The 17,311-nt window shown below is 41.3% G+C and overlaps 1 protein-coding gene and 1 long non-coding RNA gene across 5 annotated transcripts in view; one reads left to right on the forward strand and one right to left on the reverse strand.

Annotated features, from left to right (window-relative positions):
* The window catches only part of TOX3 (TOX high mobility group box family member 3), an 82,579-nt gene extending 73,726 nt beyond the window's left edge, over positions 1-8,853 (reverse strand). For both annotated transcript variants that reach the window (XM_075101595.1, XM_075101594.1), the window contains exon 1: positions 8,752-8,853. In XM_075101595.1, the coding sequence (XP_074957696.1) occupies positions 8,752-8,853 (102 nt within the window). The remainder of the gene's footprint in view (positions 1-8,751) is intronic.
* LOC142061065 (uncharacterized) overlaps positions 8,778-17,311 on the forward strand; it is a 129,072-nt gene continuing 120,538 nt past the window's right edge. For 2 of the 3 annotated variants that reach the window (XR_012662044.1, XR_012662045.1), the window contains exon 1: positions 8,965-9,054. This is a non-coding gene — a long non-coding RNA (uncharacterized LOC142061065). Of the gene's footprint in view, positions 8,836-8,920; positions 9,055-17,311 lie in introns of those variants that run through there. The other variant, XR_012662046.1, reaches the window with a different exon arrangement.

Raw genomic sequence — 17,311 nt, forward strand, 5'->3', positions numbered from 1 at the left:
TGATTAGCTTGTAGTGCAACTCTACGTTAAGCTCTCGTGTTTGCACCTCACAATGTATTTATTTACATCTGTGGTGCATCCCGTGTACAGTCTTGAGATCAGTCTTGTTTTTACTTACAGGTCTGCTGTGAAAAAGAGCAGAAAATGCATTGTAAAATTCTGTTAATTTTGCCACATATATAGAGTAGGCTTTGTTTTTTTAATGTAAGGTTAATATATTTCAAACCATATCAAGCAAAACAATAGGAGAAAAAAAACCATGTTAGGTTGTGGTAGGAAACCACAACTATCAAGTTTTTCACTAGAATAAATCAATACCATGATATCCCCATATTTACATGGCCACCTATTATTATCACCATTTCATTTACATGCTTGCCAAGAACCCACAAAGGTAACAGCATTAACCTACTAAAGCAAACAGAATGGCTATTTTCACATGCCTAATCAAATTCTTATTTAAGAAAGCAAATTGCTTAAAAAATAGAGGACTGCTAATCCTTTATCAGTAAAACAGTTTACTGATAAAAGCACAATTTAACAAAAGCCCTTTTTTTAATAACAAAGTAACACTGAAATACAGTATCCTAAACCATTCAAAATTCAACTATTTGTCTAAACCATATGACTATAGAGTAGCATAAAAAGAACAGCAGAAAATTTGATCTATTCTGAAAATAAGCTATTCCACTATGCAGCAATTGGCTTTTGCATGGTTTTAAACACAATTTTTCATATCAAAATCAGACAGTTAATCAACACTAAGGTGTTTAAATACATCCTGAAACTACAAACCTTTATATCAATCAGTCACTTTAAATACAGGAGTTGTCCCATTGGGATAGAAAGGATGATTCATACAGCTCAGGTTGTTTCCATGCATGGGTTCCTTGCAAAAAAAAAAAAAAACAAACCACAACACCCACCAAACCAAACCCCAAAACCTAATACTTTATGAATTTGCATATCTAAAACTATTTATTTTTAGATCCCTATCTAATTTTTCTGACATTAACTGTTTACAGAATTACAATGTAAACTATATCCACTTTGAGTGTTACACACAGAAGAGTTTCTCTTGAAAAATTTTCATAAGAAAAAAAAATGGAGAGATGAAGACAACTTGCTTCAAGTGACCAAAATCATCTGGATGTAGACTTCATTTTCCACAAATCCTATCATACTGGTAATTTAAACATATTTACAACCTTTTGTTAGGGTGCCCTGTTGACCAGAACTCTTCAGAATATCAAATATAGAGAAAACAAAATCCAAATGTAAATGTCTCTATGCAAGCAATATTCTGCTTTAACATAATGATTTTACATAATCATCAATTACATACTTCATAAAGCAGATGAGGAAAGTGAGATATGCATGTTATTGCTTCTGCAGCTCTCACCTCGGCCAGTAGCAGATAAAGTCATGCCAACAACAACAACAAATTTTAAAAAAGCAGAAGACAAACAGATCCCTTACTTCAGAGGTTGCCAGTCCAAATACTGGCATTTCATCCCAACATAGCCTTCATTTTTTACTTCACTATGTCACAACCCACTCTTTTCCATAAGATTTAGTCATAGCTCTCAAGTCTTTGGCCAGGAAGGATAATACATGGTCATAGTGACCCAGACAGTAAGAAGGGCTATAACCTTACAACAGCAAAAATAAACCATTGAATTGATGACAATTTCTCCCATGAAATGCCAAGGGCAGGCCTGATCTAATGCCCATATAAGTAAGTGAAAGACGCCCACATTGAATCAGTCTCCAATGAGCATAAACAAAGCTGAGATACAAGTGCTAGAGGGGAAAAAAGCTCCAAGTAGTTTTCTACCCATGATTTTTTTTAAATCAAGCTTAAAGGGATATTAAGGGATACTTTCAATTTGCAGTTTTTGAGAATGGACAGCTTTACTTTTCTCTCTTGATACTTATACAGGGCTTGTCAACAAAACGCTGGCTGCTGGGCAAACTGGCCACGAAGGAGGAAATGGAGAACACCAATGCCAATAGCTGGCACACGAACTATACAAAAAAACCTGAAAACTAGATGAACTGTTTAAAACTAATATTGTCTAGGTTTCGTAGCATACCTTTTCCAAGAGAATTGAGTCTGCAGCACTGGTCAATCTTATCTCCAGCACCCTGCTCATAAAACTCTGTTATTTTTAATGTGATGAAAATAGTATTTTCAGCCTGTCTGTCCATTACCATGAAGTGTCTGAAAAAATTCATGAAAACATCTGTTTGGATATCTGAGGTACCTGTGGCAGAACCAGCTGTATAATGACAGTCTCCCTTTTTGGTTTTGCTAGTTCAGCAGCCCTATAATGTCTGTATTTTTCAATATATTGTTTTAGGTACCAACAGAGAGAATACATTCAAAACAGAATTTGGATTAGTCTGACAGGTGCTAACATGCAGCTGAAAAGGTATGAAATAGAAATCTTGTTACAAAAATAAATAATGAATAACATGGCAGCAAGCATGATCTCATCAAAGTCTTCATCTGAACGGAACATAGCAGCAAAGACTAGAAGGCACTTGTATGACATTGTTATCTAAAGCCCTGATTACATTTTCACCTCAGAGTTCTCAATTTTGGTAGCAATCATTGCAAAGATACTATGGTGACTGGCACTCTATAACTACATCACACAGACAGGTAACAGCATAGAGGACGGCTATCAGATAAGAGTTTGAAGCATTTGAAAATTCAACCCTGCCATTAGGTCTGTATAACAGTACTCAATTTTACGGCAGCGGAAATGTGATTACAGATTAAAAGGTAGGAGTAGTGCTGTACAAAGTCTTCTCCCCTTAAATTAGATTATCATCATTCAATAGCATTAGTTAGGTTTTTAAGGAGTGTCAGAATTCAACAAATATATAAACATGTATTAACTCTAAATTTAATAAAAGCCTGCAGGATAACCCAAAGGTCACAGTTTGATTGGCCTCGCCTTGCTGGACACTGCAAAAAAAACGCAACAAATGAGTCACACAATTTACAGTTAACGCAAGCTACTTTCATTTCATATCCGCCAAAGAATATAACCTATTATTTCCTCTGTTTCTATTTTAGATTTTATTACAAATTCATAATATTTCCTTATAGGGCTAGGTGGGACTTGGTACCTCTGCATGAAGTATGTTTGATGCAGGCAACACTATGGGAATGAGGCTCTTGTCATCCCAGCAGATTAGGTCAATATTCCCTCACTCTAAAGCCAGACATGTGAGTGGGTATCCATGTCCATGGTATGCATGCACCAGAGTTGTGACTGTAAATTATCATTATTTTAAAACACACCCACTAGTAATTTCCAAACATACCACAAGTACTCCAGATTACCTCTAAGCATTAAACTCAAACTCTTAATCTACTACTGCACATTATTACAAGTATCTTACTAACACATGGTAACCCACTGTAATGAAAACACCTAAAGTATATTTTTTAAAATTGACTTCTACTAAGTATACTTTATATACAACCAACTCTCTATGTCTTGATAACAAATGGTTCATTCAGTATAGGATCTGCATTATTTCATCAACAAAAAATGTACACTGCATAATCCAATTAGTATCACCATTACACATGCTCATTCTGAGCAACATAGGTTTCTGTACAGTTTCTGCCTTTGGCATACAGAGGTTTCCTTTCAAAGCCGGCTCTTCAAGTACATCATGACACATGTGGGATGACTGATCCTGAAAAACAACATAATGGAAGCCATGGTGATCATACAAATTATAATAGTATTCATGTGAACATACTCATCTGATCATTGCACTTCCTCTTCTAAGCACTGGGAATTATATATCCAACATTTTTAGTGCTGGATTGGACAGCCAAATATTTTGGGAACTTTTTTGCTCGCCAGCAGTAGTTGCCTGCACAGGTTTTGAGACGTCAGAGGCGGGCTGTTCTGGGAAAGAAGCAGTTCAGCACAGTTCCCACATATGCCAGAAGATGAAAGGGAAATACTGAAGATAAAATGGCATTCACTGAGTTGATACTGCAACAGAAAGTTCCCCATCCCTTATTTAAACTGTCTCCACCAAGACCCATATTTGTGTCTCTGCTTATGCATCTCTACTCCCTACTTTGTGGGAACTCCTTGGTGCTTTCTGCTACTCTCCCATCCCCTGGGGCTACCTCTGTCATGGTCAAACCGTAGGTACACACATGACCACAGCACACATCATCTTCCAGTCACCAGAGACTACCCTGGCCGCATCAGACCAGAGCCCAGAAGTAAACTAGCATATATGCAGGGCAGATGATGAGCAAGCACAGAGCTTTCTATCTTAGAAGAATACATGCACCCATTATCTCTCACCATCTGCTATATGAAAGAAAAACCTACACATATATAGCCACACTAAATTTGCAAGAAGAGTAATTTTCAATCATTTGCATAACTGTAATCCATTTTTTCCTAACAACACACGCTAATAGAAATTACTTATGGCCCCAGTTTAGCATGCTACTAAACTACTGCTGTCTTCACTTTACCTCTGGAAGAACAAGATAACCTTCTGGAGCTTCCTTTGTAAAATGCAAAATATTTCAGCCAAAAACATCAAGCTCTGACATTCACACATATGTATGCTAGTGCCTAAATTAATGTATGTATGTCTGAAATTTGTATCCTTCAAGGACAATCTGTGTAGAAGAGATAAACACTATGAAATGTAGACACAGCTAAATAATGAAGTAAGGATTCTGGAATTGAATATAATGATAACTCAAGGACTGAGCTGTATGTGTTTAGGTTTTGGAGTTTTCCTTTTTCCAAACTGCATTATAAGAATTATGGTTCCTTTAATTAAAAAAAAAAAAGTATTTGCTACGATGAATAGTAGTTCCCTAAATATTTTTAGTACAAGACATGTAATTTACTCAAAAAGTGAAAAAGTTTGTTCAGAAAAACTACTCAACCATAACAAACAACCAAAATCATTCTCTACCTGCAGAACCATAGAAAGGTTCAAAACAGAAGCAGAATGGTTTACAACAGCTGGTCTCCCTCAACTTTCTGTAATTTTTATAGCTATCTTTTTGGTGAATGTTTTTTAGTACACCACAGCAGGACTCTTCCAGAAAAAGGCAGACCATGATTTCACTCATGCAATTCTGTGAGTAGAGGTGGATCGTTGTTATCCCGAACCACCACCAGCCAGACACATGCAGGGTCAAGTCATGTACTCTCACACAAGCACTGACAACTTATCAAATATGGCCCTGATCCAGCAAAACACTTAAGCACATGCTTTAGTTTAAACATGTAAGTAATCCTATTAGAGTGAATGAGATTCAGCATAAACCACTGGACTGAATCTCAGAATACCTTGGTCGTGGCCCTGATTATGTCAGTGACTGACTGCATAACCTTGGACAAATCACCGTATTTCTGTGTCTTTACTTCCTCTTTTGCCCTTTACATGTGCTTACGATGTTGCACAACATCTCAACAAAAATAATCCCAATCTGGAATCTTCTAGAAGCTGCTGTACTTAACATAATGGCAGAGATACTTATGTACTTTAGTCCCTTTTCAAATGCCTGTCATACTCAAAACCATTGCTCCCCCCAAAAAAAAAGCCCAAAATTACATACCTTACCCTTAAGTCTGAATATCCAGTATTGACAACCGATTTCGAAAGCACGACACTGCTGTTAAAAAGCAGCTGTGGAGAAGGAATCCAACTGAAGGGTACCTGCAGGTATGGGCCAGGACAGCTCCCAAGCACATGTGGTTACAAGGGCAGGACTCCTGCTGCTGCAATCCCCCTCCCACTGCTAGTCCCTTGCTCACCAGGCAACGTGAGATCCCATGGCCTGCCTGGAGATTCATGGGTCAGTCTGCCACACTTTTGCCAGTGCTGTACCCGCAAAAGGGAAAAAAACCACACAGTCCTGGGAAAACCTGTTTAAAGCATGCAGGTGGAAGACAGCATTGTCTCGCAGAGTGCAACGCGTTTACACTAAAAGGCTTTAAGTTTAATTGTTTTCAGACATTGTGATACAAGGTACAGTTTTCCACAGGTAGGCCATACGCCATCAACTCTTTCTTAATGATCCTGAGAATATTTTCACATAAATAATTCTCCTTTTGCACATACATACAACCATGCAACGTGTTTACTCTTGCCATCACACTTCCTGCTTCCTGGCAGTTGTCACAAGCAATGTCACTGTCACAAGGAGAATATGGATTCAGCTCCTAACAATGAAGCAGGCATGGATGAGTGAGCAGGATACTCAAATGAGTTTCAGAAAGACTTGAGGTGAAATACTGTCCCCAATGAAATCAATAACAGCTCTCCCATTTACTTCAGCAGAGTAAATATTTCAACTCGTTTTTTCTATGCCTTCTGGACATCCCAGTGCCTAAAAGAGTAATCATTTATTTTCCATAGGAACACAGGGAAAAGGACAGAAGGGATAGAAAACGAGGGAGGGAAGAAATATTTCAAAATAAATGTACTCTTTTTCCAGAACAATTTAAAAAAGAAAACCCAACAAACCTTACAATGATTCCTATAATTATAGATTATAAACAATGCAGAAAATAACATTAGGTTACCACAGTTAAGATTCTTCTTTCTAGGAACTCATTCACAAATTCCTCTTCCATCCTTGAAACACCTGTACACCATGTTGCTGCTTTCCCAGCTGAGCCAAAGAAGAGCTCACAGCAACAGCAACACAGCTTCACGTGTGTCAGTCTGCCCTGGATCAGGCCTTTTGCATACAAAGATATCTATTATAAGACACACGCATCATGAGCTGCACTCTGTTAATTAAAATATCTTCTGCTGCAGATTGGAAGCCTGGCCTACAGATACTTGCCAAAATTATGTTCAGGAGCACAGCAACTGAAATGCATTTTTGAATAGGTCAAAAGTTAGTTACTTTTGACTTTTTCTGAATGTGTGCTCTGTTCTCATTGTACAATGAAGAGAAATACAGTCAAAAGGTTATATATAACTGTGCATTTGCAGCCACTTCATGGACACAAAAAAAAACCCGCTTTTTGGAAGACATTCAAGATTTTGGATATTAAAAAAAAAAACCAACAAAAACCTGCACAGTAACCTGTAACAGAGCCTGAAAAAATGCATGCCATGCATTACATAATAAAGTTACTGAATAAGTGAAATCTACAGTAAGCTTGCTGTCAGTAAGCGTTACAAGTTTCCAAAATTAGTTGGCATATCAGAAAGCAGCGAATATTTACTATGCATTTTAGGGCTCTTGAAGTCCTTAGCAGCATTCGAAGTTAAGGTTGATATTTCATCTTTAATTCATGCTCCTGTGTCTTTCTATATTAAGTACTAACAAAGCAGCATGCTAATGCCTGGGCACAGAGAGCATGCGCAAGGCAGGGGCTGCGGACGCTCCAGCGGAACGCTGCTCTGCATCTCCAGTGAAAGTACATCTGCGCCTTTCGACCAGGGAGGCAGCCACCGCATCAGCACTGACAAACTTAAACATCACAGCAGCTGAGATAGAGGTTACCGTAAACAGCAACAGAAAAGTACACTCGTGAGCTCTACTTAGAAGCCATTTCTCTAGGAGAAAGTTTTCTTCAGCTACTGAAGCTCCTTATTTGAATACACATTATTTCTCCCTCTTAAAGTGATCTTTGTAGTTCAAACTTTATCTACTCATTTGGAAAGGGTTCTAAAAAAAAAAAACCACACCCAGGTTTTAACACAAGTTTAGACTTCGCGTAGCACCCTTCTTTTCCCCAGCATCTCATAGAGTGCCTCACAAAAGGCCCCAGAGGTTGGACAAACATAGCACCAGAAGAAACACAGTGTGAAAGGGATCTTTATGTGCATGTGTGAGGGCCCAGTGCTAATAGCTCAATGTACTATTGACACATCACAGCGCAAACAGCTAAGTCTTTTTCAAAATAGCATGAGTCACAGCGTCATCCTTAACTTTGCCTTTCCGAGATTTGGGTAATTTGTGAAACAAATCATCCTGTATTATTAAAACATATTTTTGTAACTGATGGTAGCCACTGGGAAACGACTATTGCTTCCAGCCGTAAGGTTTACTCCGTGAACTACGCACAGCGCGGAGAAGGTGCGAACAGCCAGAAGTGATGCTGTAACTTCTCTGACAACCCTCGCCAAATCACAACGGCTGTTATCTCCCCGTGCTGGCAGCTGATGTACTTTCAGATAATCCTGTTAGGTATAATCCTTTAGTTAGAAACCGGCCGGAACGGAGCCGGAACGGTCCGAGATCGGGAAGCAGCGGGAGGCACGCCGTGCCCTCCCTCGCAGGGACGCCCGAGCCCCCCAGGGCTCTGCCGGAGCCCCCCCAGGGGCTCCAGCCCAGGGAGAACTTCTGCAAGTCCGGGCCCGAGCGGCGAGCGGCTGCGCGCTCGGGAGAGCCGCCTTTTGTTCCCCGGCCGCGGCGGGGACGGAGTCGCGGGTCCCTGAAGTTACTAGCGGTTCTTTCGAGGTTTGGGACCGGACCGAAGCGCCCAACAGCCGGGCCAAGGCGGCGGCCTGGCGGGCAGATCCCCCGGGGCGACCCCAGCCGCCGCCGGCCCCCTTCCCGGGGACGGGCGTCCCGCCGCCCCGCAGAGACCCGCCGCCGTGCCCCGCCGCCTCGGGCATCACCCGGCCTCCCCCGCCCGGCGGAGCCCAGACTTCGGCTCTCGGGGAACCGGCCCCGGTGCAGCGCGAGGAATTAACACCCGCGGGAATAATCACCTTGTTGTAGTTGTAGTAACCCAAACACTGGGCAAAGTCCAGGTTGGAGGGGTCTCCGGGAAGCGAGCTGCCCGCCGCAGCCGGGTAAAATCTTACATCCATGCCGGTGCTTTTGTCCAAGAAGTGTACTTGGAGAAACCGTCGGGAGGTTTAATAGATCCACCTTCAGGTGCCTTCCCCGGGGCTGGGGCGCGGGTAAATCGCCGAGGGATCGGGGCTGCGGAGCGCCGAGCCTTCCCGAGGAGCGGGGACGAACAAGGGCCGGGAGGGACGGCGAGGGAGAGAGACGGCGGAAAAGTGCAGGTAAACAAGGTAGAGACGAGGGAGAGACGAGAGGAGGTGGGCGGCGGAGCCCAGGTGGGTGCCCGTCCGCCTCGGTGGGAGGAGGGGAGGAAGGGAGGGTTGTTGGTTTTTAAAAGCTCAGTGCCAAGCCACGGGCTTTGCCTCCGCATTCAGGAGCAGCTGCTGTACACAAAGGAGCCACGCGCCCGGCGCGGACAGACGGACCGACCGCCGCTGCCCGCCGCAGCCTGCCCGCACCGCTGACAAAGGCAGGGTGTTGGGGGGGGGGGCCGTCACCGCCGCGGGGCCGGGGGAGCGGAGCACCGCGGTGTCACGGCCGCCGGGGCGGGGGCGGCTGCCCTGGGGTCGGTGCAACAGGGCTGCGCTGGCCGGGACGGGCTGAGCAGCGCGGGGCGAAGTGCCGACGGAGCCGGCGCCGCGCTGGCACCGCTCCTCGGGAGGAGCGACCGGGCCCGCGCCCCTCCCCGCCCCGCCGCCGCCCCTCCCGCCGCCCGCCCGCTGCCGCCCCCGGCGGCCGGTGCCGGGCCGCAACGACGCACGCCCGGGAGCGGCCGCCGGCCCTTACCGCGGCTGCCCTCCCGTCTCAAAGGCTCTGGGCGAGGAAGTTTCACCGCTCCCACCACTTTTCTCTTTTTTTAATTTTTTTTGGGGGGGGCAATGCACTTTATGGATTGACACCGCTGCCTTGCTGCCTGAGGCTGGTGACAGAAAAAGGAGGTTTGTCTAGTGTGCTGTCAAGAGCAGGACTTCAAAACATAGTAGCTTGCTCCACAGAAGCCTTCTTGAAGCCTCAAAGTCACTGGATGCTGATTCAAAGCAATCTGCTAATAATCCAGGGTTGTTTAGTCAGTCATATGTGCTGCACCAGCTGTATCTGCTACCCTGAGTGGAGCTTTCCTGACCCAAAATCTTGCTCCAGAACGTTTGGAGGAAACACTAAAGCAGTACAAAGGCCATTTAACCTCCTCATGACTTGTGCCATGCAGACAAGGTGTGAGGAAGGAGGTTGAAAACGTGCACTTGACTCAAGGCTCCCATGACAGGGAGAGAATTGCCTTTTAGGTCTAGGGCTGAGTCCTGTGCAGTTGTAATACAACTGACTATACACCCCAGCCTGTCTTTAGTTTACTCCATTTGGTTGCAAAATAGCAATGACAATGCAAATATACAAGGTTTAGCTGTACAACACCAGCAAGACATTCTCTAAAGGTCCATGCATCTCTGCTGTGGCTGCCGAGGACAGACATCCTGGGTCCCAGTTCAGACAGAAGCCTGCTCCTCGGGGGCTTAATGCCTCAAACCTCATGTCCAGGCGTGATTTTGCACTGCCTAGATAGATTGGGAGCAAACCATAAACCAGTCAACAGCTACAACATGTAGAAAGGGAACATCTTCCCAACTCCATTCCTAGAAACCTTATTTTCGATATTTATGGTGACACAAGTAGCTCCTTCCAGCACAGGAGACACCACATCACCCTTGTTCAGGGTACTGATCCTGAGGCATCACAGTCTGAAGCAAAGAAAGATCTCTAAAGTGACGTTTTGCACTAAGAGCAGAATTAAACATAGCACAGATACACATCAGTATTTATATGGAGTATTTAGAATTTAACTTTCTAGAAAAAAATATCTAGGAACAGGTAAATGCCTTGGTAGAAAAGAAAACAGGCATATTCCGTCAAATACTTAATCCAATTTCATACTCATTGTGTCAACCATTTTTAACCAAAGGGAAAAAACTGCAAGATCTACTTTGTTGCTAGAAGGGAAATGCTTCAGGAACAGACAGCACAGTGTTCACACAGGCACAACCCATACCTGTGGCAAAAATTATTTATGCTTCTGAGAGAAACAAGTTGTTCAGAAATAAAAAGACATTGAATCTGCTTCAGAATGCAATGTTGCATTTGAGTATTCCTCCAAAGCAGTGACAGAAAAGTGGTAGTGTATAGACATAGCAAACTCATTTCAACATTTCAACTGAGGTTAATAAAGTAAGATGTGCTTTGTTTCCTCCACTGGGTGACAAACATTTCTGTAAACCCAAGTGTAAAAGTTAGAATAAGCAGATTCTCAGGTACAGGAACAGATTGTTGGCACCAAGTTCTGAGGTACCTGCTATATAATATGGGCATTTCCAGACTGCCTTGCTGTGGTTTTCTATACCTTTAACAAAATCTGGAAGTAAATTCCTGTTGGTTCAGAGGGAAATTGCTTCAGTGAGGGATGAGCAGCAAATGATTCCAAGATTAGGATTTGGTCCTGTTCTCATATTGAAAGGAGCCGCTGAAGGGCTGCAGACCTATACAATATATGGCTTCTGGGCAGCGCATGGCCTACAAAGCTCTTTGGCTGTTGCAGTGTTCCTGCCTTGGCTGGCAAGGGGCTTTACGGCTGCCCGACGGGCCACACCCCAGGCTGACCAGCCCAGCTTACCCCCTGTCCCGCGGCCTTGGCAGTGGCCTCCACTCCAGAGCCAGAAACACCTGCCTGTAGAGCAAGGGGTGGCAGGCGGGAGGCACACAAGGTGCCATGGTGGGTGGGCAACTACCGCCTCTGGGTTACAGGTTTTAAACTCAGAAGATAGGCAAGTAATGGTGGTGTAAATAATGATGATTTTAAGTACTGTGATAGAATATCTGTTTCCAACATAGTATATTCTAACATTTCTTCTGAAAATAAAAGAACAAGCATAGTAGGGAAACCCCAAAATATTTCATCTTGACATCACTGGCACAGAAGCTAATGGAAAATTGAAATGGAATAAGTCAGCATTACAAAAAAAAAAATTAAATTCCAGCTAGGAAAAACACCCCCAAAACTTTATTTGGTGAAAAGTTTTGAAATACTGTCTATTTATACAATTATGAAACTAAAATATAGAAATTTGGTGATACCTCCAAAAAAAAAAAAAATCCTGTTCCTGACTATAGTCTAGCTTTGGCACCTCTACTAAGTGCCCAAAGTAAATCTTTTGCAGAACTAGTAAGACTGCAGTGACATTAATGAGTGATTTAAAGAAAACCAGAAGAGAAACTAGGACATATATGCTAATTTGTTTTTTTTTTTAAACAAAATATTAGATTTCATGTGATATTGTGCCAGCGTGAATTTTACAAATTAAAAAATTAGACATGTGTGTTTTCCTTTCTCAATACCTCTTCAATGTAGTTTATTAAATAAGTTGAGTAATCTCTGCTACACTTTAAATCCCTATACATGATGTCAAATCTGTTTGTTAGTAACAATGTATTTATCTCAGGAGTACATTAATGATAGAATATGAGCCCAGGTATTTATACCTTTCTGTACATTTTGCTTGAAAGGAATCCAACAGATTCTTCTCTCAAGCCATTCTCTTTAAGGTCCTTCAAACTATGGCTTTGGAATTCTTTTTTTTTTTTTCCTGTCAGAGCAGTTGGAAATATGAAATATTTGCAATTTTGAGTAAGCATTCCCCTTTTTTGGCTGGTTTAATAAAAGTAAGCATCTACCTACAGTAAGCGGAGTATTCCAGTAGTTTCTCTGGTCCTGAGCAGCCTTTATTTCAAAGAAACTTTTTGAAAAGCACTGTTCCATAAAGATATGAATGTATGCCTACCAATGCCAACAATTATGATTCAGGCAGTAACACACAAACTGTGACTTTGTTCCATCTTCGGCTATACTTTCTTCTGACTCATCATCACAATTCAATTTTAAAAGCCATTAAGAACACTCAGACTGCTTCTCTGATGTAAGAGCAGAAGTTTTATCAGAGTGAATTGGTCATATACAAGCTCAAAAGCGTGCATGGACAAATTCTCACTGCTGCCCAGAAACCTTTCTACTTGCACATGTAAATACTAATGTTCCAGGCCTAGCTGATTGCCACACGAGCCTGGCGAGTCCTTTTCTTTGTACCAGGACATAGCAAGGGAATGTGTTTAATGGTTACGGCTTATTTGCTTTATCTTTAGCTGGTACCTTTACAGCCTCTGCAAACTACTTCGCAAACCCTGTGTCAGCTTCCCAGTCTGTAACAGGGATACAGCACCAGAGGCACAGTAACATTTTCTTTCTTTTTACTATACAGAAGTAAAAGGCACTGGGAGGAGATTTACTCCAACAAATAGTTGACTTCAATACATTCAAGGTAAAAGATCAGCCTTGAGAAAAGGAGGCTTTGAGGGGATCTCATCACCATGTACCAGTACTTAAGGGGTAGTTACAAAGAAGACGGAGACTCCCTTTTTACACGGAGTCACATGGAGAGGACAAGGGGGAACGGACACAAGTTGCTCTTGGGGAGATTCCGACTGGACACCAGAGGAAGATTTTTCACAGTGAGGACAGTCAACCACTGGAATAATCTCCCCAGGGAAGTGGTGGACTCGGCCACGTTGGACACCTTTAAGAGTCGTCTGGACAGGGTGCTGGGCCATCTTGTCTAGACTGCTTTTCCTAGAAAGGTTGGACTAAGATGATCCCTGAGGTCCCTTCCAACCTGTGATTCTGTGAAATAGCAGAGCCAGGAAGAAATCTCGGAGATAAGAGCAGACACACCAGCTCTCAATCATCCAGATGTTCGGATAGCCAGCCAAGTCTTCCACAAGTACTGCAACTCAACAATTCCCATGTCTCTGGCACAACAGTCCCCTCACTGGCAAAAACAACAAACATGAGAGGGGGCAGGAAAATAAGGAATAAGGAAAGAAGGGGTGGAATTGGGAGGCTGGACCAAGACTCTTTGCTCCAGTTTCACAATGCAGAATCAACATTAAAAAAGACCTGACATTCATTTTCACACTGCAGGGTCACATCTATCGGCTCCTATAAGAACTGGGAGGAAGAGGAGATCAGAGAATACAACATCCTGGATGTCACCTGTTAAGGAGCAGTATCTTAGCCCCTTCCTCCCAGAGCACATGCGGAGGGTGAAAGGGCACAAAACATAAAGGATGGAATACAGGAGGAGAAAAGGAAAATTGAGTATCAACCAGGTCTGGTTTAGAAAATCATGTAAAGCCTCTCAGAATTAATAGGAAGTCCCTTTACGTGATTGCAATGGACTTTGAATTAGACCTATGTTCTACTTATCAAGTACAGCTGCTGAGAATCAATCATATTTTGACTTACCCCTCAAAGCAACAACTACACTGTCAAATTTTGGCTAAGAAAAAGTACAGTTAACAGGATATTAATTCATTAGGGTTTATCTCACTGAAGTCCCCTTCTCATCAGGTTGTAGAGTCATCTGGCATTTATAAGTGATCATGCAGGCATGAATATCTTTTATAAATGAGGCAGTAAAGAAAAAAATTTTGTTCTTAGCATTAATTCAGGTCAAATATACATTGATATCTACATTTGTCAGCAAGTATCTCAAGCAGAGATCAATAAACACTTATTAGTAACTGACCATGTTTCCTGCAGTGAAGGAGGGAATGTCACCCAGCAGATGGGAGCAGCCAAATAATTGGGGGAGCGGGAGTCTAGTGCTTGTCTGCCAGATGATCGTTTACCTTCTCTTTGTTTCAGTTGCTGCATCTAGAAAACCATAGATCAAAGGATTTTTTTAAAAAAAGTAATTTTAGTAGTCATTCCTTAAAAATACAAATAATTATTTCAAAATACAAGTATTGAGCATTGCAGGAAAAAAAAATCACAACTGAAAGTTTTGGTGTGTGAAAATTCTATTTCTTTCAGGCCCAAGTCAGGAAATGCATTACTTTGTGAAACTGCGAAAAACAAAATTATTAAACTTTTCAAACATTGACATATGCCTGCTTTGATATTTCTGTGAATTGCTGAAGTCTCTCATCTTCCCTGGAGTATTTTACCACCTCAACTCACATAGGACAATTTTAACCATATTCTAGCAGAAAACCAAGTATTTGAGTTGCCTACAGAGCAGAGACAACCACTAATACTGTTGAACTATGCTGCTTTAAAGAAAGTATATCACAACCCTCCAAAATAACTGGTGTGTAATGGACAATATAGGATTACTTTTTGGCAAAGTGAATATCCTGTTGCTATTGACTGCAGTGTTACAGTATCCTGTACAGTTATGGTGAGATAAAGACCACGCTGAAAAACAAACTGATTGCAGTACTGAAACAGAAAAGGAACTGTCCAGCAAAATAAAAACTAACTTATTTAAGAGAACAATGACTGGAACAGTGTTCTTTCTAAATTAGCATTGAAGAACAAAAGCTTTAACTGAAACTAAGTAACTGTTGCAATGTATTTCCTTCTTCCAGGGATGCCATTTTAAAGCAAGACAGGAAAACTTGGTTAGAGATGGCTCGTGTGTTTATGTGTGTGTATATATCTATTTTTTTGTATATATCTCTATATATTCCATTTATGTCATCTGTCAATATAAAGCTATGGAAGCCATGTGGTATGTTTCTGTTTGTTTGTTTGTTTTTCCCCTTGGGTCCTCTCCACATTCATACATTTGTTGAATTTAAACTAAAAGAGTTATTGAAAGAGGGGGGAAAAAAGCTGCTGGCATCTACTTTTTAAAGGGAATTTACAAGGCCAATGTCTACAGAAAGAAAAACATGCGCATCTCAGCAATCCAAATTCTTCTTTAAATTTCTGTATTAGTCTAAAGGAATTTGTCAGGCAGAAACTTTCATTTTTCAGTAGAATCAAATCTAATTACTATAAAAATTACTTTAATGAAACTTATCTGAAAAGTCATAGTGAGATATGGTGAAGAGTATTTCTAGGTGAAAAAATTACATTTAATCCTTGTATCTGCTCCAGATTCACTCATATATGTTTTTCAGTTTTAATTTCATCCAGTGTTCTATACACAATTATTTGAAATATACACCATATAGCTATATGACCTCTGATATATCTCAGGTGCATACATTTTATTATAAAGCATCTAAACAAGGATGTGGTGGTGTTCCTGGAGTGATCAAGAAAATACCTTTCTGTGATGTTCTGGGTTTAATGCAATAATACTGGATTTCTCCAGAGAGAAGGCATCTTACCCTTGAGAGCCTGCATGGTACCCTGGGGAGATATGAGGAGCAGTGCCCCAGCAGAAGTGGTTGTAGATACTCTCAGTGACCGCAATGCACATCTTTTGCTGGTGGGAGTGGAAGGTATGGGCTTTTGGTCATCGCTTGGAAGCTACTGAAGGACTTGACAAGACACTGCCAAGATTTCAGCAATGTATAGTTTTACAGTCATGCCTTAGAAATAAAAATCATTATTTAAGAATGCTGCTGTTCTCATGTCCCTTTCAAAGGGTGTGGAGCCTTATTGTGATATTAACATCACCTTCTACCAGCACAGGTTATAACACAGAATAATTAGTGACTAATAATAGAGAATATGTGAAGATATACAAAAATTTATCCACATTTGATAGGTCTGTAGACATACAGCTTTATTTGGACAGATCAGATCCATACTGGAAGTAGACTTCCAAGGGACGCATTAGTTATCCTTTAGGTCTCCTAATTAATGATGTAGTCTTCTGAGAGTATATTAATAACTCCAGTATTAACAGCAGCTAATTCTAGCTGAGAATTTTAAAAAAAATTAACCACTTTTTAATAAGTACTTGTACAATAGAATTTGGGACTTAATAATAGACACATACATAAATTCATCAGATTAAAAATTAACAAACAGATTTCTGGAAGTGTGACCTAGGGACCACAATAACACCTCCAAAATGAACTGCTATACTTTCATTCAGGGGACTTACATTCAGTTTATAGAGCTGAGCTCTCATTTTTGATGCTTCAATGGGCTGGGTTTTCAACATTGAAAAGCTGAAGACAGATTTCACCCAGTACTCTAGGCTATTTCCCCAAGCTCATAAACAGTGTGTGCCAAGCTGTTCTTAAAGAATCAGCCCTTGTTTCCATGAATGGCTAATATTTAATAAACCATCTGATCACAAACCAAATCTAAAAAATCAGTACTAAAATAATACTCCGACTTGCTTCTAAATGCAATGTTCTTTGATATAAGTCCATTTCAACTCCATTTATTCTAGGGTTCTACAGCACTCAAAATAATCAATGCAGCATTTTCCATGTGATTTACACATTGCTTTTTAAAATGAATTGACTGAAACAAAAAATGCTTATTTCTGCTGCCTGGCTTGCTTTGTAAAACATATTCTCTTTCTTTTAAGGCGAGAGAACGACCTCTGCTTCAGGAACAATTTTCTGAGACAGTGTGTTTATCAAATGGCTTCTCTGCTTTCATGAAAACAATTTATTTTCACTGAATTC

Source organism: Phalacrocorax aristotelis, chromosome 8, assembly GCF_949628215.1.
Source record: "Phalacrocorax aristotelis chromosome 8, bGulAri2.1, whole genome shotgun sequence".
In the NCBI taxonomy this organism is placed as follows: Eukaryota; Metazoa; Chordata; class Aves; order Suliformes; family Phalacrocoracidae; genus Phalacrocorax; species Phalacrocorax aristotelis.